General features: G+C 45.5%; 1 protein-coding gene across 1 annotated transcript; it reads right to left on the reverse strand.

Annotated features, from left to right (window-relative positions):
- Positions 1-15,669: 15,669 nt before the first annotated feature.
- LOC139421763 (NLR family CARD domain-containing protein 3-like) lies at positions 15,670-25,195 on the reverse strand. The gene is made up of 8 exons (XM_071172883.1): positions 25,128-25,195; positions 24,785-24,869; positions 24,433-24,655; positions 22,286-24,050; positions 21,826-21,999; positions 19,985-20,158; positions 16,680-16,726; positions 15,670-16,201 (listed from the first exon to the last, which is right to left on the reverse strand). Exons 1-8 carry the CDS (start codon positions 25,193-25,195, stop codon positions 15,675-15,677), a joined length of 3,063 nt encoding a protein of 1,020 aa, XP_071028984.1. The 3' UTR covers positions 15,670-15,674.
- Between the last annotated feature and the right edge of the window lie 1,285 nt (positions 25,196-26,480).

Below are 26,480 nucleotides of genomic sequence, written 5' to 3' on the forward strand. Positions count from 1 at the left end.
GAATAATGCCAGGGTTCTCCCAAGCCCTCCCACCTAGTGGGCTGTCTGGAATAGAAACAACTGTATATAGAATAATGCCAGGGTTCTCCCAGGCCCTCCCACCTAGTGGGCTGTCTGGAATAGAAACACCTGTATATAGAATAATGCCAGGGTTCTCCCAAGCCCTCCCACCTAGTGGGCTGTCTGGAATAGAAACACCTGTATATAGAATAATGCCAGGGTTCTCCCAGGCCCTCCCACCTAGTGGGCTGTCTGGAATAGAAACAACTGTATATAGAATAATGCCAGGGTTCTCCCAGGCCCTCCCACCTAGTGGGCTGTCTGGAATAGAAACACCTGTTTATATACTAATGCCAGGGTTCTCCCAGGCCCTACCACTTAGTGGGCTGTCTGGAATAGAAACACCTGTATATAGAATAATGCCAGGGTTCTCCCAGGCCCTCCCACCTAGTGGGCTGTCTGGAATAGAAACACCTGTATATATAATAATGACAGGGTTCTCCCAGGCCCTCCCACCTAGTGGGCTGTCTGGAATAGAAACACCTGTATATAGAATAATGCCAGTGTTCTCCCAGGCCCTCCCACCTAGTGGGCTGTCTGGAATAGAAACAACTGTATATAGAATAATGCCAGGGTTCTCCCAGGCCCTCCCACCTAGTGGGCTGTCTGGAATAGAAACACCTGTGTATAGAATAATGCCAGGGTTCTCCCAAGCCCTCCCACCTAGTGGGCTGTCTGGAATAGAAACAACTGTATATAGAATAATGCCAGGGTTCTCCCAGGCCCTCCCACCTAGTGGGCTGTCTGGAATAGAAACACCTGTATATAGAATAATGCCAGGGTTCTCCCAAGCCCTCCCACCTAGTGGGCTGTCTGGAATAGAAACACCTGTATATAGAATAATGCCAGGGTTCTCCCAGGCCCTCCCACCTAGTGGGCTGTCTGGAATAGAAACAACTGTATATAGAATAATGCCAGGGTTCTCCCAGGCCCTCCCACCTAGTGGGCTGTCTGGAATAGAAACACCTGTTTATATACTAATGCCAGGGTTCTCCCAGGCCCTACCACTTAGTGGGCTGTCTGGAATAGAAACACCTGTATATAGAATAATGCCAGGGTTCTCCCAGGCCCTCCCACCTAGTGGGCTGTCTGGAATAGAAACACCTGTATATAGAATAATGCCAGGGTTCTCCCAGGCCCTCCCACCTAGTGGGTTGTCTGGAATAGAAACACCTGTATATAGAATAATGCCAGGGTTCTCCCAAGCCCTCCCACCTAGTGGGTTGTCTGGAATAGAAACACCTGTATATCGTCTTTTAAAGGCCAATAGACTATTGAGTGAATTTCATTCTCTACCTCTTCTTGGTCACGGTAGTTACAAAGTCTCTCCTCTACTATTCTAATACTGTTGACACATGTAGGGGCAATATCCCTGTCCTTACCTGTGTACATAGTGATCTCTAATAGCGGCCTGTTGACACACTGAGGGGCAATATCCCTGTTCTTACCTGTGTACATAGTGATCTCTAATAGCGGCCTGTTGACACACTGAGGGGCAATATCCCTGTTCTTACCTGTGTACATAGTGATCTCCGGCTGTACGGTGGACATAACCTTTAACCGCAGGGAAAATGTCCCTGTGTGTGAGGGGGGGGGGGGGGGGCAGGGTAAATGTCCCTGTGTGTGAGGGGAGGGGGGGGGGTGCAGGGCAAATGTTCCTGTGTGTGAGGGGGGGGGGGGGGGGTGCAGGGTAAATGTTCCTGTGTGTGAGGGGGGGGGGGGGGGTGCAGGGTAAATGTTCCTGTGTGTGAGGGGAGGGGGGGGTGCAGGGTAAATGTTCCTGTGTGTGAGGGGGGGGGGGGGGGGGGGGTGCAGGGTAAATGTTCCTGTGTGTGAGGGGGGGGGGGTGCAGGGTAAATGTCCCTGTGTATGAGGGGGGGGGGGGGGGTGCAGGGTAAATGTTCCTGTGTGTTCCTGTGTATGAGGGGGGGGGGGGTGCAGGGTAAATGTTCCTGTGTATGAGGGGGGGGGGGTGCAGGGTAAAATGTTCCTGTGTGTGAGGGGGGGGGGGGGGGTGCAGGGTAAATGTTCCTGTGTGTGAGGGGAGGGGGGGGGGTGCAGGGTAAATGTTCCTGTGTGTGGGGGGGTCTTGCAGACACTCTGTACATTTGAACGTTCTAATTAAAAAAGAACTGTCACTTTAATGTCATGGTATAAACTGTAACCTTTCTGTTGTACATTTGAACGTTCTAATTAAAAAAGTCAAATAAAATAAAATATTTTGGAAGTTTGAAAGTCACGCCCCAACCCTCCCTGTGAGTTCCACTGAATCTTGTCAACGGTCAATAAGAGTATTAAGTTAATAAGTTAGACCAGGAAGTCTGGTAAGACAGACTGAGTGGGTGAGAAGCTCACCTTGACTAGAGGTTCTTTGGAAACTCCTGTGTGATGCAACATGGACGCAGTGTTGCAATGAGATGAGGTCAATTTGCTGATACACAAACGAGTCAAACATTGACATTGAACGCATAGGGTGGCAGGTAACCTAGTGGTTAAGAGCGGTCTGAATCCCCTGCCGGTGTGCCCTTAATCAAGGCACTTAATCCCTAATTGCTCCTGTAAGTCACTCTGAATAAGAGCGTCTGCTAAAAGACTAAAATCATTACAAAAATAAACATCCAATCCTGTCAGACACTGAGTGGACAGAACATTATGAACACCTACTTCCATGACAGACTGACCAGCTGGAAGCTTTGACCCCTTATTGGTGTCACTTTCTAAATCCACTTCCATCAGTGTAGGTGAAGGAGAGGAGACAGGTTAAAGATGAAGGAGAGGAGACAGGTTAAATATGAAGGAGAGGAGACAGGTTAAAGATGAAGGAGAGGAGACGGGTTAAAGATGAAGGAGAGGAGACGGGTTAAAGATGAAGGAGAGGAGACAGGTTAAAGATGAAGGAGAGGAGACGGGTTAAATATGAAGGAGAGGAGACGGGTTAAAGATGAAGGAGAGGAGACAGGTTAAAGATGAAGGAGAGGAGACGGGTTAAAGATGAAGGAGAGGAGACAGGTTAAAGATGGAGAGGAGACGGGTTAAAGATGACGGAGAGGAGACGGGTTAAAGATGAAGCAGAGGAGACAGGTTAAAGATGAAGGGGAGGAGACAGGTTAAAGATGAAGGAGAGGAGACAGGTTAAAGATGAAGGAGAGGAGACAGGTTAAAGATGAAGGAGAGGAGACGGGTTAAAGATGAAGACAGAGAGGTCATCTAGTTACTACAGTCAGGAAGACTGAGAGGTGATCTAGTTACTACAGTCAGGAAGACTGAGAGGTGATCTAGTTACTACAGTCAGGAAGACAGAGTGGTGATCTAGTTACTACAGTCAGGAAGACAGAGAGGGGATCTAGTTACTACAGTCAGGAAGACAGAGTGGTGATCTAGTTACTACAGTCAGGAAGACAGAGTGGTGATCTAGTTACTACAGTCATGAAGACAGAGAGGTGATCTAGTTACTACAGTCAGGAAGACAGAGTGGTGATCTAGTTACTACAGTCAGGAAGACAGAGTGGTGATCTAGTTACTACAGTCAGGAAGACAGAGTGGTGATCTAGTTACTACAGTCAGGAAGACAGAGAGGTGATCTAGTTACTACAGTCAGGAAGACAGAGAGGGGATCTAGTTACTCAGCAGAAACATAATTAGTATAATACAGTCAGGAAGACAGAGAGGTGATCTAGTTACTACAGTCAGGAAGACAGAGAGGGGATCTAGTTACTACAGTCAGGAAGACAGAGTGGTGATCTAGTTACTCAGTAGAAACATAATTAGTATAATACAGTCAGGAAGACAGAGAGGTGATCTAGTTACTACAGTCAGGAAGACAGAGAGGTGATCTAGTTACTACAGTCAGGAAGACAGAGAGGGGATCTAGTTACTACAGTCAGGAAGACAGAGAGGTGATCTAGTTACTACAGTCAGGAAGACAGAGAGGTGTTCTAGTTACTACAGTCAGGAAGACAGAGAGGTGATCTAGTTACTACAGTCAGGAAGACAGAGAGGGGATCTAGTTACTCAGTAGAAACATAATTAGTATAATACAGTCAGGAAGACAGAGAGGTGATCTAGTTACTACAGTCGGGAAGACAGAGTGGTGATCTAGTTACTACAGTCAGGAAGACAGAGAGGGGATCTAGTTACTCAGTAGAAACATAATTAGTATAATACAGTCAGGAAGACAGAGAGGTTATCTAGTTACTACAGTCAGGAAGACAGAGAGGGGATCTAGTTACTCAGTAGAAACATAATTAGTATAATACAGTCAGGAAGACAGAGAGGTGATCTAGTTACTACAGTCAGGAAGACAGAGTGGTGATCTAGTTACTACAGTCAGGAAGACAGAGAGGGGATCTAGTTACTCAGTAGAAACATAATTAGTATAATACAGTCAGGAAGACAGAGAGGTGATCTAGTTACTACAGTCAGGAAGACAGAGTGGTGATCTAGTTACTACAGTCAGGAAGACAGAGAGGGGATCTAGTTACTACAGTCAGGAAGACAGAGTGGTGATCTAGTTACTCAGTAGAAACATAATTAGTATAATACAGTCAGGAAGACAGAGAGGTGATCTAGTTACTACAGTCAGGAAGACAGAGAGGTGATCTAGTTACTACAGTCAGGAAGACAGAGGGGTGTTCTAGTTACTACAGTCAGGAAGACAGAGAGGGGATCTAGTTACTACAGTCAGGAAGACAGAGAGGTGATCTAGTTACTACAGTCAGGAAGACAGAGAGGTGATCTAGTTACTACAGTCAGGAAGACAGAGAGGTGATCTAGTTACTACAGTCAGGAACACAGAGTGGTGATCTAGTTACTACAGTCAGGAAGACAGAGAGGTGATCTAGTTACTACAGTCAGGAACACAGAGTGGTGATCTAGTTACTACAGTCAGGAAGACAGAGAGGTGATCTAGTTACTACAGTCAGGAAGACAGAGGGGTGTTCTAGTTACTACAGTCAGGAAGACAGAGAGGGGATCTAGTTACTACAGTCAGGAAGACAGAGTGGTGATCTAGTTACTCAGTAGAAACATAATTAGTATAATACAGTCAGGAAGACAGAGAGGTGATCTAGTTACTACAGTCAGGAAGACAGAGAGGTGATCTAGTTACTACAATCAGGAAGACAGAGAGGGGATCTAGTTACTACAGTCAGGAAGACAGAGAGGTGATCTAGTTACTACAGTCAGGAACACCGAGTGGTGATCTAGTTACTACAGTCAGGAAGACAGAGAGGTGATCTAGTTACTACAGTCAGGAAGACAGAGGGGTGTTCTAGTTACTACAGTCAGGAAGACAGAGAGGGGATCTAGTTACTACAGTCAGGAAGACAGAGAGGTGATCTAGTTACTACAGTCAGGAAGACAGAGAGGGGATCTAGTTACTACAGTCAGGAAGACAGAGAGGTGATCTAGTTACTACAGTCAGGAACACAGAGTGGTGATCTAGTTACTACAGTCAGGAAGACAGAGAGGTGATCTAGTTACTACAGTCAGGAAGACAGAGGGGTGTTCTAGTTACTACAGTCAGGAAGACAGAGAGGGGATCTAGTTACTACAGTCAGGAAGACAGAGTGGTGATCTAGTTACTCAGTAGAAACATAATTAGTATAATACAGTCAGGAAGACAGAGAGGTGATCTAGTTACTACAGTCAGGAAGACAGAGAGGTGATCTAGTTACTACAATCAGGAAGACAGAGAGGGGATCTAGTTACTACAGTCAGGAAGACAGAGAGGTGATCTAGTTACTACAGTCAGGAACACAGAGTGGTGATCTAGTTACTACAGTCAGGAAGACAGAGAGGTGATCTAGTTACTACAGTCAGGAAGACAGAGGGGTGTTCTAGTTACTACAGTCAGGAAGACAGAGAGGGGATCTAGTTACTACAGTCAGGAAGACAGAGAGGTGATCTAGTTACTACAGTCAGGAAGACAGAGAGGGGATCTAGTTACTACAGTCAGGAAGACAGAGAGGTGATCTAGTTACTACAGTCAGGAACACAGAGTGGTGATCTAGTTACTACAGTCAGGAAGACAGAGAGGTGATCTAGTTACTACAGTCAGGAAGACAGAGGGGTGTTCTAGTTACTACAGTCAGGAAGACAGAGAGGGGATCTAGTTACTACAGTCAGGAAGACAGAGTGGTGATCTAGTTACTCAGTAGAAACATAATTAGTATAATACAGTCAGGAAGACAGAGAGGTGATCTAGTTACTACAGTCAGGAAGACAGAGAGGTGATCTAGTTACTACAATCAGGAAGACAGAGAGGGGATCGAGTTACTACAGTCAGGAAGACAGAGAGGTGATCTAGTTACTACAGTCAGGAACACAGAGTGGTGATCTAGTTACTACAGTCAGGAAGACAGAGAGGTGATCTAGTTACTACAGTCAGGAAGACAGAGGGGTGTTCTAGTTACTACAGTCAGGAAGACAGAAAGGGGATCTAGTTACTACAGTCAGGAAGACAGAGTGGTGATCTAGTTACTCAGTAGAAACATAATTAGTATAATACAGTCAGGAACACAGAGTGGTGATCTAGTTACTACAGTCAGGAAGACAGAGGGGTGTTCTAGTTACTACAGTCAGGAAGACAGAGAGGGGATCTAGTTACTACAGTCAGGAAGAAAGAGTGGTGATCTAGTTACTCAGTAGAAACATAATTAGTATAATACAGTCAGGAAGACAGAGAGGTGATCTAGTTACTACAGTCAGGAAGACAGAGAGGTGATCTAGTTACTACAATCAGGAAGACAGAGAGGGGATCTAGTTACTACAGTCAGGAAGACAGAGAGGTGATCTAGTTACTACAGTCAGGAACACAGAGTGGTGATCTAGTTACTACAGTCAGGAAGACAGAGAGGTGATCTAGTTACTACAGTCAGGAAGACAGAGGGGTGTTCTAGTTACTACAGTCAGGAAGACAGAGAGGGGATCTAGTTACTACAGTCAGGAAGACAGAGTGGTGATCTAGTTACTCAGTAGAAACATAATTAGTATAATACAGTCAGGAACACAGAGTGGTGATCTAGTTACTACAGTCAGGAAGACAGAGAGGTGATCTAGTTACTACAGTCAGGAAGACAGAGGGGTGTTCTAGTTACTACAGTCAGGAAGACAGGGAGGGGATCTAGTTACTACAGTCAGGAAGACAGAGTGGTGATCTAGTTACTCAGTAGAAACATAATTAGTATAATACAGTCAGGAAGACAGAGAGGTGATCTAGTTACTACAGTCAGGAAGACAGAGAGGTGATCTAGTTACTACAGTCAGGAAGACTGAGAGGTGATCTAGTTACTACAGTCAGGAAGACTGAGAGGTGATCTAGTTACTACAGTCAGGAAGACAGAGAGGTGATCGAGTTACTACAGTCAGGAAGACAGAGTGGTGATCTAGTTACTACAGTCAGGAAGACAGAGTGGTGATCTAGTTACTACAGTCAGGAAGACTGAGAGGTGATCTAGTTACTACAGTCAGGAAGACTGAGAGGTGATCTAGTTACTACAGTCAGGAAGACAGAGAGGTGATCGAGTTACTACAGTCAGGAAGACAGAGTGGTGATCTAGTTACTACAGTCAGGAAGACTGAGAGATGATCTAGTTACTACAGTCAGGAAGACAGAGTGGTGATCTAGTTACTCAGTAGAAACATAATTAGTATAATACAGTCAGGAAGACAGAGAGGTGATCTAGTTACTACAGTCAGGAAGACAGAGAGGTGATCTAGTTACTACAGTCAGGAAGACTGAGAGGTGATCTAGTTACTACAGTCAGGAAGACTGAGAGGTGATCTAGTTACTACAGTCAGGAAGACAGAGAGGTGATCGAGTTACTACAGTCAGGAAGACAGAGTGGTGATCTAGTTACTACAGTCAGGAAGACAGAGTGGTGATCTAGTTACTACAGTCAGGAAGACTGAGAGGTGATCTAGTTACTACAGTCAGGAAGACTGAGAGGTGATCTAGTTACTACAGTCAGGAAGACAGAGAGGTGATCTAGTTACTACAGTCAGGAAGACAGAGTGGTGATCTGGTTACTACAGTCAGGAAGACAGAGAGGTGATCTAGTTACTACAGTCAGGAAGACTGAGAGGTGATCTAGTTACTACAGTCAGGAAGACAGAGAGGGGTGATCTAGTTACTACAGTCAGGAAGACAGAGGGGTGTTCTAGTTAAAACAGTCAGGAAGACAGAGGGGTGATCTAGTTACTACAGTCAGGAAGACAGAGAGTGGATCTAGTTACTACAGTCAGGAGGACAGAGGGGTGTTCTAGTTAAAACAGTCAGGAAGACAGAGGGGTGATCTAGTTAAAACAGTCAGGAAGACAGAGAGGGGATCTAGTTACTGCAGTCAGGAAGACAGAGAGGGGATCTAGTTACTACAGTCAGGAGGACAGAGGGGTGTTCTAGTTAAAACAGTCAGGAAGACAGAGGGGTGATCTAGTTAAAACAGTCAGGAAGACAGAGAGGGGATCTAGTTACTACAGTCAGGAAGACAGAGAGGGGATCTAGTTACTACAGTCAGGAAGACAGAGAGGTGATCTAGTTACTACAGTCAGGAAGACCGACAGGGGATCTAGTTACTACAGTCAGGAAGACAGAGAGGTGATCTAGTTACTACAGTCAGGAAGACTGAGAGGTGATCTAGTTACTACAGTCAGGAAGACAGAGAGGGGATCTAGTTACTACAGTCAGGAAGACAGAGTGGTGATCTAGTTACTCAGTAGAAACATAATTAGTATAATACAGTCAGGAAGACAGAGAGGTGATCTAGTTACTACAGTCAGGAAGACAGAGAGGTGATCTAGTTACTACAGTCAGGAAGACAGAGAGGTGATCTAGTTACTACAGTCAGGAAGACTGAGAGGTGATCTAGTTACTACAGTCAGGAAGACAGAGGGGTGATCTAGTTACTACAGTCAGGAAGACAGAGAGGTGATCTAGTTACTACAGTCAGGAAGACCGAGAGGTGATCTAGTTACTACAGTCAGGAAGACAGAGAGGGGATCTAGTTACTACAGTCAGGAAGTCTGAGAGGTGATCTAGTTACTACAGTCAGGAAGACAGAGTGGTGATCTAGTTACTACAGTCAGGAAGACAGAGTGGTGATCTAGTTACTACAGTCAGGAAGACAGAGTGGTGATCTAGTTACTACAGTCAGGAAGACAGAGAGGTGATCTAGTTACTACAGTCAGGAAGACAGAGAGGGGATCTAGTTACTACAGTCAGGAAGACAGAGAGGTGATCTAGTTACTACAGTCAGGAAGACAGAGAGGTGATCTAGTTACTACAGTCAGGAAGACAGAGTGGTGATCTAGTTACTACAGTCAGGAAGACAGAGAGGTAATCTAGTTACTACAGTCAGGAAGACAGAGAGGTGATCTAGTTACTACAGTCAGGAAGACAGAGAGGTGATCTAGTTACTACAGTCAGGAAGACAGAGAGGGGATCTAGTTACTACAGTCAGGAAGACAGAGGGGTGATCTAGTTACTCAGTCAGGAATACAGAGAGGTGATCTAGTTACTACAGTCAGGAAGACAGAGGGGTGATCTAGTTACTACAGTCAGGAAGACAGAGGGGTGTTCTAGTTAAAACAGTCAGGAAGACAGAGGGGTGATCTAGTTACTCAGTCAGGAAGACAGAGAGGGGTGATCTAGTTAATACTATACTATAAGCTATATGTTGTGGTAGAGCCTGGCAGACCCACTGGCTCCCGAATGAACTGGGGTCCCAGCTGTATGTTGTGGTAGAGCCTGGCAGACCCACTGGCTCCCTAATGAACTGGGGTCCCAGCTATATTTTGTGGTAGAGCCTAGCAGACCCACTGGCTCCCTAATGAACTGGGGTCCCAGCTATATGTTGTGGTAGAGCCTGGCAGACCCACTGGCTCCCTAATGAACTGGGGTCCCAGCTGTATGTTGTGGTAGAGCCTAGCAGACCCACTGGCTCCCTAATGAACTGGGGTCCCAGCTATATGTTGTGGTAGAGCCTGGCAGACCCACTGGCTCCCTAATGAACTGGGGTCCCAGCTATATGTTGTGGTAGAGCCTGGCAGACCCACTGGCTCCCTAATGAACTGGGGTCCCAGCTGTATGTTGTGGTAGAGCCTGGCAGACCCACTGGCTCCCTAATGAACTGGGGTCCCAGCTGTATGTTGTGGTAGAGCCTGGCAGACCCACTGGCTCCCTAATGAACTGGGGTCCCAGCTGTATATTCGTGGTAGAGCCTGGCAGACCCACTGGCTCCCTAATGAACTGGGGTCCCAGCTGTATGTTGTGGTAGAGCCTGGCAGACCCACTGGCTCCCTAATGAACTGGGGTCCCAGCTATATGTTGTGGTAGAGCCTGGCAGACCCACTGGCTCCCTAATGAACTGGGGTCCCAGCTGTATGTCGTGGTAGAGCCTGGCAGACCCACTGGCTCCCTAATGAACTGGGGTCCCAGCTGTATATTCGTGGTAGAGCCTGGCAGACCCACTGGCTCCCTAATGAACTGGGGTCCCAGCTATATGTTGTGGTAGAGCCTGGCAGACCCACTGACTCCCTAATGAACTGGGGTCCCAGCTGTATGTTGTGGTAGAGCCTGGCAGACCCACTGGCTCCCTAATGAACTGGGGTCCCAGCTGTATGTCGTGGTAGAGCCTGGCAGACCCACTGGCTCCCTAATGAACTGGGGTCCCAGCTGTATGTTGTGGTAGAGCCTGGCAGACCCACTGGCTCCCTAATGAACTGGGTTCCCAGCTGTATGTCGTGGTAGAGCCTGGCAGACCCACTGGCTCCCTAATGAACTGGGGTCCCAGCTGTATGTTGTGGTAGAGCCTGGCAGACCCACTGGCTCCCTAATGAACTGGGGTCCCAGCTGTATGTTGTGGTAGAGCCTGGCAGACCCACTGGCTCCCTATTGAACTGGGGTCCCAGCTGTATGTTGTGGTAGAGCCTGGCAGACCCACTGGCTCCCTAATGAACTGGGGTCCCAGCTGTATGTCGTGGTAGAGCCTGGCAGACCCACTGGCTCCCTAATGAACTGGGGTCCCAGCTGTATATTCGTGGTAGAGCCTGGCAGACCCACTGGCTCCCTAATGAACTGGGGTCCCAGCTATATGTTGTGGTAGAGCCTGGCAGACCCACTGGCTCCCTAATGAACTGGGGTCCCAGCTGTATGTTGTGGTAGAGCCTGGCAGACCCACTGGCTCCCTAATGAACTGGGGTCCCAGCTGTATGTCGTGGTAGAGCCTGGCAGACCCACTGGCTCCCTAATGAACTGGGGTCCCAGCTGTATGTTGTGGTAGAGCCTGGCAGACCCACTGGCTCCCTAATGAACTGGGGTCCCAGCTGTATGTCGTGGTAGAGCCTGGCAGACCCACTGGCTCCCTAATGAACTGGGGTCCCAGCTGTATGTTGTGGTAGAGCCTGGCAGACCCACTGGCTCCCTAATGAACTGGGGTCCCAGCTGTATGTTGTGGTAGAGCCTGGCAGACCCACTGGCTCCCTATTGAACTGGGGTCCCAGCTGTATGTCGTGGTAGAGCCTGGCAGACCCACTGGCTCCCTAATGAACTGGGGTCCCAGCTGTATATTCGTGGTAGAGCCTGGCAGACCCACTGGCTCCCTAATGAACTGGGGTCCCAGCTGTATATTCGTGGTAGAGCCTGGCAGACCCACTGGCTCCCTAATGTACTGGGGTCCCAGCTGTGTATTTGTGTTAGAGCCTGGCAGACCCACTGGAGGGCGCTGTCTGCCTGTGGAGGCTGCATGGAGAACCAAAAGGAGGAGGAGGAGGAGGAAGAGAACTCATCATCTAATGTTTTTTTCATCTAGTAATCTTTTCTTTGTACATGACGCTGGGTTACTTGTGGTTTGTGGGTAGAGCAGGACGGATCCCAGGTGAGCAAGAGGGAATGTGTGGAGAGTAACGTTGTTGTCTGCTGATGTGTGTGTAATTCCAGTGTTAGAGGAGGAGGGTATTTTTCCTCTTTGTCCATACACCGTCACATCCCCCCACCCCAACTTGCTCAACTTCTACATTTTTCATTACGAGATGAACAGGTGAGCAGTATGTGTCTGTGAAATGAGAGCATGAATGGTGTGAGGAACTTTAAAGGTTAAAGTGCACATTGACACAATGTCAGTACAGGCTAACACTGCATCTGTAGCAGCTGGTACAGCTCTGAGGCAACACACCAACCCTCTCACCACACTGTCAAGTCTCTCAGAGTAGTATGCAACGGGCCAGTACAGGCTAACACTGCATCTGTAGCAGCTGGTACAGCTCTGAGGCAACACACCAACCCTCTCACCACACTGTCAAGTCTCTTAGAGTAGTATGCAACGAGCCGCTGCTTCCCAATGTCATCCTGTATGAAGACAGATTTTATTTTGTTCTTGGGCACACAACAATGCAATCTCCATAGACAAACCTTTGCAGTAGAATGGCCTTACTGAAGACCTCAGTGACTTTCAACTTGGCACCGTCATAGGATACCAATTTCTGCCCTTTTAGAGCTGCCCCGGTCAAATGTAAGTGCTGTTATTGTTTAGCTTGTTTACACAAGCTCACAGAACGGGGCCGAGGAGTGCTGAAGCACGTAGCGAGTAAAAATCCTCGGATGCAACACTCACTACCTCCTTCCAAACTGAGGTCGATTTAGGAATGTTTTTTCAAAGAGCCTCGACACCTTAGGGGGGAATTGGAACGACGACTGCCAGCCAGGCCTAATCACCCAACATCAGTGCCCGGTCTCACTAATGCTCTTGTGGCTGAATGGAATAAATTCCATGCAGCAATGTTGCAATATCTAGTGGAAAGCCTTCCCAGAAGAGTGGAGGCTGTTATAGCAGCAATGTTCCAAAATCTATATCACAAGGTTCCTCTCCGAGAAGACAGTCTACTGGTCTGGAGAGATTCCACCGGGCCGCATCACAAAACTCTGTCCCTGCGTCACAACACTGTTGCTATAGTGACCCTGCATCACAACACTGTTGCTATAGTGACCCTGCATCACAACACTGTTGCTATAGTGACCCTGCATCACAACACTGTTGCTATAGTGACCCTGCGTCACAACACTGTTGCTATAGTGACCCTGCATCACAACACTCTTGCTATAGTGACAATGCATCACAACACTGTTGCTATAGTGACCCTGCATTACAACACTCTGTTGCTATAGTGACCCTGCATCACAACACTCTGTTGATATAGTGACCCTGCATCACAACACTGTTGCTATAGTGACCCTGCATCACAACAGTGTTGCTATAGTGACCCTGCATCACAACATTGTTGCTATAGTGACCCTGCATCACAACATTATGTTGCTATGGTGACCCTGCATCACACCATTGTTGCTATAGTGACCCTGCATCACAACACTATGTTGCTTTAGTGACCCTGCATCACAACATTGTTGCTGTAGTGACCCTGCATCACAACACTCTGTTGCTGTACTGACACCGCATCACAACACTATGTTGCTATAGTAACCCTGCATCACAACACTATGTTGCTGTACTGACACCGCATCACAACACTACGTTGCTATAGTGACCCTGCATCACAACACTATGTTGCTGTAGTGACCCTACATCACAACACTCTGTTGCTATAGTGACCCTGCATCACAACACTCTGTTGCTATAGTAACCCTGCAGTACAACACTCTGTTGCTATAGTGACCCTGCATCACAACACTCTGTTGATATAGTGACCCTGCATCACAACACTGTTGCTATAGTGACCCTGCATCACAACAGTGTTGCTATAGTGACCCTGCATCACAACATTGTTGCTATAGTGACCCTGCATCACAACATTATGTTGCTATAGTGACCCTGCATCACAACATTGTTGCTATAGTGACCCTGCATCACAACACTATGTTGCTTTAGTGACCCTGCATCACAACAGTGTTGCTATAGTGACCCTGCATCACAACATTGTTGCTATAGTGACCCTGCATCACAACATTATGTTGCTATGGTGACCCTGCATCACACCATTGTTGCTATAGTGACCCTGCATCACAACACTATGTTGCTTTAGTGACCCTGCATCACAACATTGTTGCTGTAGTGACCCTGCATCACAACACTATGTTGCTGTAGTGACCCTACATCACAACACTCTGTTGCTATAGTGACCCTGCATCACAACACTCTGTTGCTATAGTAACCCTGCAGTACAACACTCTGTTGCTATAGTGACCCTGCATCACAACACTCTGTTGATATAGTGACCCTGCATCACAACACTGTTGCTATAGTGACCCTGCATCACAACAGTGTTGCTATAGTGACCCTGCATCACAACATTGTTGCTATAGTGACCCTGCATCACAACATTATGTTGCTATAGTGACCCTGCATCACACCATTGTTGCTATAGTGACCCTGCATCACAACACTATGTTGCTATAGTGACCCTGCATCACAACATTGTTGCTGTAGTGACCCTGCATCACAACACTATGTTGCTGTAGTGACCCTACATCACAACACTCTGTTGCTATAGTGACCCTGCATCACAACACTCTGTTGCTATAGTAACCCTGCAGTACAACACTCTGTTGCTATAGTGACCCTGCATCACAACACTATGTTGCTATAGTAACCCTGCAGTACAACACTGTTGCTATAGTAACCCTGACGTACAACACTCTGTTGCTATAGCAACCCTGAAGTACAACACTCTGTTGCTATAGTGACCCTGCATCACAATACTCTGTTGCTATAGTAACCCTGCAGTACAACACTCTGTTGCTCTAGTAACCCTGCAGTACAACACTCTGTTGCTATAGTAACCCTGAAGTACAACACTCTGTTGCTATAGTGACCCTGCATCACAACACTCGGTTGCTATAGTGACCCTGCATCACAACACTCTGTTGTACTAATTGTACAATTTGTTTAATTCTATTCCACATATTAAATTGTTTTGTATTTCATTTCATATTTGTTTCATGTTTCAACCAGTCGCATGTTAACATCAACCTGACAGAGGAAACGTTAAATCAATAAACAAACTGTTTTCACAATTAACAGGCCTTTTCTTGTTTCAACCAGTCGCAGGTTAACATCAATCTGACAGAGGAAACGTTAAATCAATAAACAAACTGTTTTCACAATTAACAGCCTTTTCTTGTTTCAGTATGTTTTATTATGAAAAGTACAATATATCCTAGTATACGTGTTCAACTATGGAGCGTATGTCCATATATAATTGTACAATTTGTTTTTCAACATAAAAGACAAATGATCACATTGGTATTTTAACAGTGTTATTGTCAGGTCCTGTGTCAAGGTCCTCACAACTATAGGAAGGCGCACATGTGTGTGTGTGTGTGTTTTGTCCAGTGTGTGTGTGTGTGTGTGTGTGTGTGTGTGTGTGTGTTTGTCCAGTGTGTGTTCGAGTCCAGTGTGTGTGTGTGTGTCCAGTGTGTGTGTGTGTGTCCAGCGTGTGTGTGTGTCCAGTGTGTGTGTGTGTGTGTGTCCAGCGTGTGTGTGTGTGTCCAGCGTGCATCACTGACAGAGTGACATTGCCATCCCACCAAAGCCAGAGAGAGAGTCAAGATGTGAGAGTCGTGTGTGTCTGTGTGTGTGTGTGTGTGTCCAGTGTGTGTCAAGTTATTATTTCAGGGACACTGAGGAGTCATAACAAAGCCTAATCCCTGGATAGAGGGGCTCAGTGAATGTGGAGGTGAATGTGATCAGGTGGGTCAGTGTGTCAGAGGAGGCTCTATAGAAGGACAGAGTGCCGGCTGGCCAGTCCAGATACACTCCTACTCTGTGGGAGCTGGAGGAGGGGACGTCTATGGTAATGTGATTATTATTGTGACAGGCAGAGTAACTGTTGTCAGAGCAGAACAGACACCAGGACTTGTCATTGTATCCAAGACAACAGTCCTTAACCCCTCCTCTCCTGCTGATTCCTTTATATGTCACTCCTATATCAAACATTCTCCCACTCCACTCTACCTCCCAGTAACAGCGCCCAGTCAGACCCTCTCTACACAGCACCTGTCTACAGTCCTCAAATCTCTCTGGGTGATCAGGATACGGCTGCTCCTCTCTCCTACATGTCACCTTTCTGTTCTCCTCAGACAGAGAGAGGTGTCTGTTTACTGTGTTTGGGTTCAGTGTGAGATCACAGACATCTGATGGATGAAACCAGACACAATATTAGAAATCATCATCATTCACATTAGAATGTTAACTCACTTTTCACTAATTCATTTAATGTAGATGTTTCTAGGTATCGAAAGGAGAAGTTAAGGTAACTTGAGACTTGTTGAATGATCATATGTTATACTGTATGGTAATATAAAACACACTTATTCCCATTAATTACACACACACACACACACACACACACACACACACACACACACACACACACACACACACACACACACACACACACACACACACACACACAAACCTTAAGCATCATGAACACAAACACACATTTCTTATATAACTTGAATAAACTTTGGTGTCCCTGATATCTGCTTCTGTTGAACTACAGCTGATATTTAATATGACCAAGTAAGTAATGATGGTGGTCTTTGACTTTGACTTAACTTGAATTAAGACTTATTCTTAGTCATATTCTTCACAGCAGTCAACACTCACATTTTCTAAGTCCAGGTTTCATTCTGTTCTCTCCACCATGTTCCACACTGTAGCGGTAAGCAGAAGAACAGACAGTCATTGAGGGATACACGTCAACTCACACACACACACACACACACTGTGTGGATACACCTGAACTCGTATATAGCATATATCAAGCGAATGTTTGTCTGTGTGTGTGTGTGTATGTGTTTGTCCAGTGTGTGTGTGTCCAGTGTGTGTTTGTCCAGTGTGTGTTTGTCCAGTGTGTGTTTGTGTCCAGTGTGTTTGTGTCCAGAGTGTGTGTCTGTGTGTGTGTGTGTGTGATTGTCCAGTGTGTGTTTGTCCATTGTGTGTTTGTCCAGTGTGTGTGAGTCCAGTGTGTGTTTGTCCAGTGTGTGTTTGTGTCCAGTGTGTGTTTGTCCAGTGTGTGTTTGTCCAGTGTGTGTTTGTGTCCAGTGTGTTTGTGTCCAGTGTGTGTGTGTGTGTGTGTTTGTCTTTGTCCAGTGTGTGTGTGTGTGTGTGTGTCTTTGCCCAGTGTGTGTGTGTGTGTCTTTGTCCAGTGTGTGTGTTTGTCCAGTGTGTGTGTGTGATTGTCCAGTGTGTGTGTGTGTGTCTTTGCCCAGTGTGTGTCCAGTGTGTGTGTGTCCAGTGTGTGTGTGTGTGTGTGTGTGTGTGTGTGTGTCCAGTGTGTGTTTGTCCAGTGTGTGTGTGTGTCCAGTGTGTGTTTGTCCAGTGTGTTTGTGTCCAGTGTGTGTGTGTCCAATGTGTGTGTGTCCAGTGTGTGTCTGTTCAGTGTGTGTTTGTCCAGTGTGTGTTTGTGTCCAGTGTGTTTGTGTCCAGTGTGTGTGTCCAGTGTGTTTGTGTCCAGTGTGTGTGTGTCCAGTGTGTGTGTGTTCAGTGTGTGTATGTCCAGTGTGTGTCTGTGTGTGTCCAGTGTGTGTTTGTCCAGTGTGTGTCTGTGATCAGTGTGTGTCTGTGTGTGTCCAGTGTGTGTTTGTCCTGTGTGTGTGTGTGTCCAGTGTGTGTTTGTCCAGCGTGTGTTTGTCCAGCGTGTGTGTGTCCAGTGTGTCCATTGTGTGTTTGTCCAGTGTTTGTTTGTGTCCAGTGTGTGTGTGTCCAGTGTGTGTTTGTCCAGTGTGTGTGTGTGTGTGTGTCCAGTGTTTGTGTGTGTGTCCAGTGTGTGTGTGTCCAGTGTGTGTGTGTGTGTCCAGCGTGTGTGTGTCCAGCGTGTTTTTTTCCAGTGTGTGTGTGTTTGTGTGTGTGAGTCCAGCTTGTGTGTGTCCAGTGTGTGTGTGTCCAGTGTGTTTGTGTGTGTCCAGCGTGTGTGTGTCCAGCGTGTGTGTGTCCAGCGTGTGTGTGTCCAGCGCGTGTGTGTCCAGTGTGTGTGTGTCCAGTCTGTGTTTGTACAGTGTGTGTTTGTCCAGTGTGTGAGTGTGTCCAGTTTGTCTGTGTGTCCAGTGTGTGTGTGTCCAGTGTGTGTGTCCAGTGTGTGTGTCCAGTGTGTGCCTGTGTGTGTGTGTCCATTGCTTGTAAATGTGTGTGTGTGTGTGTGTGTGTGTCCAATGTGTGTTTGTCCAGTGTGTGTCTGTTCAGTGTGTGTTTGTCCAGTGTGTGTTTGTGTCCAGTGTGTGTGTCCAGTGTGTTTGTGTCCAGTGTGTGTGTGTCCATTGTGTGTTTGTCCAGTGTGTGTCTGTGTGTGTCCAGTGTTTGTTTGTCCAGTGTGTGTTTGTGTCCAGTGTGTGTGTGTGTGTCCTGTGTGTGTTTGTGTCCAGTGTGTGTGTGTCCAGTGTGTATTTGTCCAGTGTGTGTGTGTGTCCAGTGTGTGTGTGTCCTGTGTGTGTTTGTGTCCAGTGTGTGTGTGTCCAGTGTGTATTTGTCCAGTGTGTGTGTGTGTGTGTCCAGTGTGTGTGTGTGTGTCCAGTGTGTGTGTGTGTGTGTCCAGTGTGTGTGTGTCCAGTGTGTATTTGTCCAGTGTGTGTGTGTGTGTGTGTCCAGTGTGTATGTGTCCAGTGTGTGTGTGTCCAGTGTGTGTGTGTCCAGTGTGTATGTGTGTGTCCAGTGTGTGTGTGTCCAGTGTGTGTGTGTCTAGTGTGTGTGTGTGTGTGTCCAGCGTGTGTGTGTACAGCGTGTGTGTGTCCAGCGTGTGTTTGTCCAGTGTGTGTGTGTTTGTGTGTGTGAGTCCAGCGTGTGTGTGTCCAGTGTGTGTGTGTCCAGTGTGTGTGTGTGTGTCCAGCGTGTGTGTGTCCTGTGTGTGTGTGTGTCCAGCATGTGTGTGTGTGTGTCCAGCGTGTGTGAGTCCAGCGTGTGTGTGTCCAGCGTGTGTGTGTCCAGTGTGTGTGTGTCCAGCGTGTGTGTGTCCAGCGTGTGTGTGTCCAGCGTGTGTGTGTCCAGTGTGTGTGTGTCCAGTGTGTGTGTGTCCAGCGTGTGTGTGTCCAGCGTGTGTGTGTCCAGTGTGTGTGTGTCCAGTGTGTGTTTGTACAGTGTGTGTGTGTCCAGTGTGTGTGTTTCCAGTGTGTGTTTGTCCAGTGTGTGAGTGTGTGTCCAGTTGTGTGTGTGTCCAGTGTGTGTGTGTGTGTCCAGTTTGTCTGTGTGTCCAGTGTGTTTGCGTCCAGTGTGTGTGTCCAGTGTGTGCCTGTGTGTGTGTGTCCAGTGCTTGTATATGTGTGTGTGTGTGTGTGTGTGTGTGTGTGTGTGTGTGTGTGTGTGTGTGTGTGTGTGTGTGTGTGTGTGTGTCCAGTGTGTGTGTTTCCAGTGTGTGTTTGTCCAGTGTGTGAGTGTGTGTGTCAAGTGTGTGTGTGTGTCCAGTGTGTGTGTGTGTCCAGTGTGTGCCTGTGTGTGCCTGTGCGTGTGTGTCCAGTGCTTGTTTGTGTGTTTGTCCAGTTTGTGAGTGTCCAGTATGTGTGTGGGTGTCTGTGTGTGTGTGTGTGTGTCCAGTGTGTGTGTGAGTGCCCAGTGTGTGAATTCAGTGTGTGAGTCCAGTGTGTTTGTGTGTCCAGAGTGTGTGTGTGTGTGTGTGTGTTTGTGTGTGTGTGTGTGTGTGTGTGTGTGTGTGTGTGTGTGTCCAGTGTGTGAGAGATTGAGAGATTTACACTGCACTGAACACACACAACTTTGTCCACACACACACATGACACACACACACACACACACACACACACACACACACACACACACACACACACACACACACACACACACACACACACACACACACACACAGTCAGCATATAACTTTGTCCAAGTGGTGGTAAGAATGTTTGTCTTAACCAGCCTGATAAGTCAAACATGTCTGATATGAACATTGACATAAACCCTCTACATACTTGAGTTTCTCCAGTCTGCAGTGTGGATCCTCCAGTCCAGCAGAGAGCAGTCTGACTCCTGAGTCTCCTGGGTGATTGTAGCTCAGGTCCAGCTCTCTCAGGTGTGAGGGGTTTGACCTCAGAGCTGAGACCAGAGAAGCACAGCCTTCCTCTGTGACTAGACATCCTGACAGACTGCAAAGAGTCAAATCATATTAAAACCACACTGATATTCTTTGGTGGTGAAAATAGTGGCAGTATATTTTTTCAACATATTCAGATATATCAGTGTCCTGAAACCTTCCATATATAATCATAAAATAGTGTATCATAATAAAAAATGACAAATGATCAAAGTATTGCCTGCAGATAGAAACATGTATAGTACAAATATTATAGTAGACTGACCAGACCAGTTTAAAAGCAGTATCAGTCAGAAGACAGACAGTGAGGAATCAGATTTAGATTGTATTGAGTAAACAGTCCACACCATATCTATTTAGACAGTGAGGAATCAGATTTAGATTGTATTGAGTATACAGTCCACATCATATCTATTTAGACAGTGAGGTATCAGATTTAGATTGTATTGAGTATACAGTCCACACCATATCTATTTAGACAGTGAGGTATCAGATTTAGATTGTATTGAGTATACAGTCCACACCATATCTATTTAGACAGTGAAGATAACATTTTAAATGTGTCTCTATTCTCCAACATTTTGGATTTGAGGTCAAATGTTTCATATGAGGTGACAGTATATAATGTCACCTTTAATTCGAGGGTATTTTAAGACATATGTGTTTCACTATTAAAAATGAAAACAATTTATGTTTCCAGTCTCCCCATTTGAAGAAGTCTTAAGTTTTCTGAACAATTCACTCATAGTGTATTAAAATAGTCAAACATTTAGTTTTTTGTCGTAAACTCGTTGGTTGCATTTGCAGTTTGTTTTGGTTGTGTTTTGCCCGATAATAAAATGGTGGATGATGAGTGGAGTACTTTTCTGTCTAAGAGATAACATGTTTCTAAACAATAATACATTAATCCTGATGATGCCATGATTAAGAAAAATCATGAAAGAATCATGAATACTAATGAGTGAGAAAGTTACAGAGGCTACAACAAAGCATGCTAACCTCTCACCATTACCAGTAACAGAGTATAACAAAACATGCTAACCTCTCACCATTACCAAAAACAGAGACTACAGCAAAACATGCTAACCTCTCACCATTAACAATAACAGAGGCTACAACAAAACATGCTAACCTCTCACCAATACCAATAACAGAGGCTACAACAAAGCAAGCTAACCTCTCACCATTACCAATAACAGAGGCTACAACAAAACATGCTAACCTCTCACCATTACCAATAACAGAGGCTACAACAAAACATGCTAACCTCTCACCATTACCAATAACAGAGACTACAACAAAACATGCTAACCTCTCACCATTACCAATAACAGAGGCTACAACAAAACATGCTAACCTCTCACCATTACCAATAACAGAGGCTACAACAAAACATGCTAACCTCTCACCATTACCAATAACAGAGGCTACAACAAAACATACTAACCTCTCACCATTACCAATAACAGAGGCTACAACAAAACATGCTAACCTCTCACCATCAACCTCAAATAAAAGGTGACATTCTGTACTGTCTCCTAATATGAAACATTATATCTCAAATCCAAAATGCTGGAGCAGAGCACCACATTTAAAACTGTAAGCTTCACTGTCCAAACACATATGGTGTGGATTATGTGTGTCTGGTAAACACATGTGGATCTGGTGAACAGTTATCACTGTTGGTCAACAACTAACCTCATATCTGATAATACTGACCTCAGAGTCTCCAGTTTACAGTGGGGATTCCCCAGTCCAGCAGAGAGCAGCTTCACTCCTGAATCCTTCAGGTCATTGCTACTCAGATCCAGCTCTCTCAGGTGTGAGTTGTTTGACTCCAGAGCTGAGACCAGAGAAGCACAGCCTTCCTCTGTGACTAGACAGCCTGACAGCCTGACAAAGAGATCATCATGACTTCACAAACACACTGTTAATTTAACACCAGTAGTGTAGAAGGACAATGGCAGATGCATTTGGTTTATTCTCTCAAAGAACATATAGATTCATCTTCTGTCTCCTAGAATTGTATGGTCATATTGTTATACTAATCTGAACAACAATGCACTGATTCAATATGTTATTCAATATAATATTATATACATTTTATAATACATAATTTTCTCTAAACTGAATATTTCTTCCTGATGATTAGTTCTTAAATGTCATTTTATTTACTCACAGAACAGCTCTGGAGGCTTTGACCACTGGCAGCAGCCTCAGAAGACCTTCCTCTGATCTGGAGAATTTCTTCAGGTCAAACACATCCAGCTCCTTTTCTGAAGTCAGCAACACAAAGACCAGAGCTGACCACTGTGCAGGTGACAGGTTGGGTTTTGAGAGACTTCCTGATCTCAGGAAGCTTTGGATCTCCTCCACTAGAGCATTCAGTTCATTCAGACAGTGGAACAGATTGATGCTCCTCTCTGGAGAGGGATTCTCCCTGATCTTCTCCTTGATGTACTTGACTGTTTCTTCATGGCTCTGCGAGCTGCTTCTTGTCTTTGTCAGTAGACCTCGTAAGTGCTTCTGATTGGACTCCAGTGAGAGGCCCAGAAGGAAGCGGAGGAAAAGGTCCAGGTTTCCCGTCTCACTTTGTAAGGCTTTATCCACAGCACTCTTGTAGAAAGTAACTTCAGGCTCGTCGTTTGTTTGCAGTTCATCCATTAGATTCTCATTGTTGTTGATGAATGAGAGGAACACATATACAGCAGCCAGAAACTCCTGAATGCTCAGATGAACAAAGCAGTACACCTTGTCCTGGAACAGCCCACATTCCTCTTTAAAGAGCTGTGTGCACAATCCTGAGTACACTGAGGCTTCATTAACATCAATGCCAGCCTCTTTTAGGTCTTCTTCATAGAAAATCAGATTGCCCATCACAAGCTGTTGAAAAGCCAGTTTTCCCAGTGACAGAATGCTCTCTTTATTCCAGTGAGGACCTGTCTCTTCTTTCCCAAGATACTTTTCATTCTTCTGTTTGGTATGAAACACCACAAGGTGTGTGTACATCTCAGTCAGAGTCTTGGGCATCTCTTCTCTCTTATGTTTCAGCATGTATTCAAGGACTGTTGCAGAAATCCAACAGAAGACTGGAATGTGGCACATGATGTGGAGGCTCCTTGATGTCTTTATGTGTGAGATGATTCTGCTGGCCAGGTCCTCATCACTGAATCTCTTCCTGAAGTACTCCTCCTTCTGTGGGTCATTGAACCCTCGTATCTCTGTCACCTGGTCAACACACGCAGAAGGGATCTTATTGGCTGTTGCAGGTCGGGTAGTTATCCAGAGGAGAGCATAGGGAAGCAGATTTCCCTTGATGAGATTTGTCAGCAGAACATCCACTGAGGTTGACTCTGTGACGTCACAACAGATCTTGTTCTTCTGGAAGTCTAGGGGCAGTCGGCATTCATCCAGACCATCAAAGATGAACAAAACTTTGTACTTGTCGTAGTTTGAGATTCTTGATTGTTTGGTTTCCATTGAGAAGTGATTGAGAAGTTCAATGAAAGTGTGTTTGTCCTCTTTCATCAAATTCAGCTCCCGAAAAGGGAATGAAAATACAAATTGGACATCCTGGTTTGCTTTTCCTTCAGCCCAGTCCAGAAAGAACTTCTGCACAGAGACTGTTTTTCCAATGCCAGCGACTCCCTTTGTCAGCACAGTTCTGATAAGTTTGTCTTGTCCAGTTAAGGGTTTGAAGATGTCGTTACATTTGATTGCAGTCTCTTTTCTTGCCTGTTTCCTGGTTGTTGTCTCAATCTGTCTCAGCTCATGTTCATTATTGACCTCTCCTGTTCCACCCTCTGTGATGTACAGCTCTGTGTAGATGTTATTGAGAAGTGTTGGGTTTCCTTGTTGAGCGATCCCCTCAAATACACATTGAAACTTCTTCTTTAGATTAGATTTGAGTTCACGTTGGCAAATCACAGCATGATCATCTGAATCTAGAAATAACACAGAGGATATTAATATTACATCTGTTTTAATGTCTACAGTATTGTAGGACTGTTATAAAGTTGTACAATATAATAATTTATTATCTTAACTGACTGTATAAATGTGTACATTTTTTCACAATGCATTACAGACTGGTGTGACTGATTATATTAATATTGGTATTATTGATGGTATTATTAATGTTGTCTCTCTCTCTCTCTCTCTAAATTAATCACCACAACACATCCCTGCTGCTACTTGATGAGGTCACTAGGTGTTGTTTTAAGGCTGCTGCAACATCATTGAGTTACACAGCTACTTTAGCTGTACTTTAGCTACAGCTTTTAAATGTTATAAAACAGCATTCAACATGAGGCAGACAGCTCTTACTTTTCTCCAGTGTGTCAGCAAGCTCCTTCTGGTTCATTTTCCTCAGGATGTGCAGTGTGATCTTCAGAGCCCCCTCTCTGGCAGTGCTCTCCTGCTTCTTATCTTCAGCATCCACCACTTCCTGCTTCTGACTCTCAAAGCCTTCTGGGAGTTCTGGACTAAGAATCCTCTTGAACATCTTCAGCTCGTTCTTCACAAATGTCATAATTTTCTCTTCAAGCAACTGAAATAAATAAAGTAAATAAGTTAAGCAAGAGAATAAATGCTTTCTCATTAACACATTAATGAATGATTGACAGATCAACTTTACTTGAGGTAAACAAAAACAAATGTACATAACAGGACCACATACACTGAATATGGAGGCCAGGTCTGTTTGATGACTCTGGGAAGACTGACCACTGATAATCTCTGACTCTGATCTCTCCTGTTGGTTTCTGTGGACAAAACATGAGATTACATCTCCTCATCCAGGGAGTACACACACACACACACACGCACACGCACACACACACACACACACACGGAGGGAATGTTGTGTTTGTTTAATATTGTTTTAGGACTATGAAGATGGACAAAATGATTAGCCTGTGGATTATGAAAAACAACAAAAATAAATGGGAAAATGGGAGAGGAGAAATGACTAGAGACCGTGTTGTTTAACTCACTGACCAGGACCCATGAGTTCTTCTTACCTTTGTTCAGTAGAAAAGTCTCCCTCTCTAAAGTTTAGAGGTTGATACATAGACCGGTCACTCTTCATGGACACACAGCTGGGTACAGGGGAGGCTGGTCTCTCCTGCTTGATTGGGCTTCAACACAAAAGAGACATTGTGTCTCTCACAGACATTTTAAAATCTATTGATGGTTTCAGCAGGGATGTAAAACATTTACATTTCACATTTTATTCATTTATCCCAAAAGCATCTAAAGGCCAAGATCATCATTAGAATCAGGAGCATCGTCTCTGAGCTGCTTCAAAAAACAATTGTTATTAACGTTGAAAATGCTCATAATCTAACACCTGCATCAGACCACTAGAACAGCTGAGTAATCTACCACCTGCCTCAGACTACTAGAACAGCTGAGTAATCTACCACCTGTCTCAGACCACTAGAACAGCTGAGTAATCTAACACCTGCATCAGACCACTAGAACAGCTGAGTAATCTAACACCTGTCTCAGACCACTAGAACAGCTGAGTAATCTACCACCTGCCTCAGACCACTAGAACAGCTGAGTAATCTACCACCTGTCTCAGACCACTAGAACAGCTGAGTAATCTAACACCTGTCTCAGACCACTAGAACAGCTGAGTAATCTAACACCTGCCTCAGACCACTAGAACAGCTGAGTAATCTACCACCTGCCTCAGACTACTAGAACAGCTGAGTAATCTACCACCTGTCTCAGACCACTAGAACAGCTGAGTAATCTAACACCTGCCTCGGACCACTAGAACAGCTGAGTAATCTAACACCTGTCTCAGACCACTAGAACAGCTGAGTAATCTACCACCTACCTCAGACCACTAGAACAGCTGAGTAATCTAACATCTGTCTCAGACCACTAGAACAGCTGAGTAATCTAACACCTGTCTCAGACCACTAGAACAGCTGAGTAATCTACCACCTACCTCAGACCACTAGAACAGCTGAGTGATCTAACACCTCAGACCACTAGAACAGCTGAGTAATCTAACACCTGCCTCAGACCACTAGAACAGCTGAGTAATCTACCACCTGTCTCAGACCACTAGAACAGCTGAGTAATCTACCACCTGCCTCAGACCACTAGAACAGCTGAGTAATCTAACACCTGTCTCAGACCACTAGAACAGCTGAGTAATCTAACACCTGCATCAGACCACTAGAACAGCTGAGTAATCTAACACCTGTCTCAGACCACTAGAACAGCTGAGTAATCTAACACCTGCATCAGACCACTAGAACAGCTGAGTAATCTAACACCTGTCTCAGACCACTAGAACAGCTGAGTAATCTACCACCTGCCTCAGACCACTAGAACAGCTGAGTAATCTACCACCT

Source organism: Oncorhynchus clarkii, chromosome 12, assembly GCF_045791955.1.
Source record: "Oncorhynchus clarkii lewisi isolate Uvic-CL-2024 chromosome 12, UVic_Ocla_1.0, whole genome shotgun sequence".
Classification (NCBI taxonomy): Eukaryota; Metazoa; Chordata; class Actinopteri; order Salmoniformes; family Salmonidae; genus Oncorhynchus; species Oncorhynchus clarkii.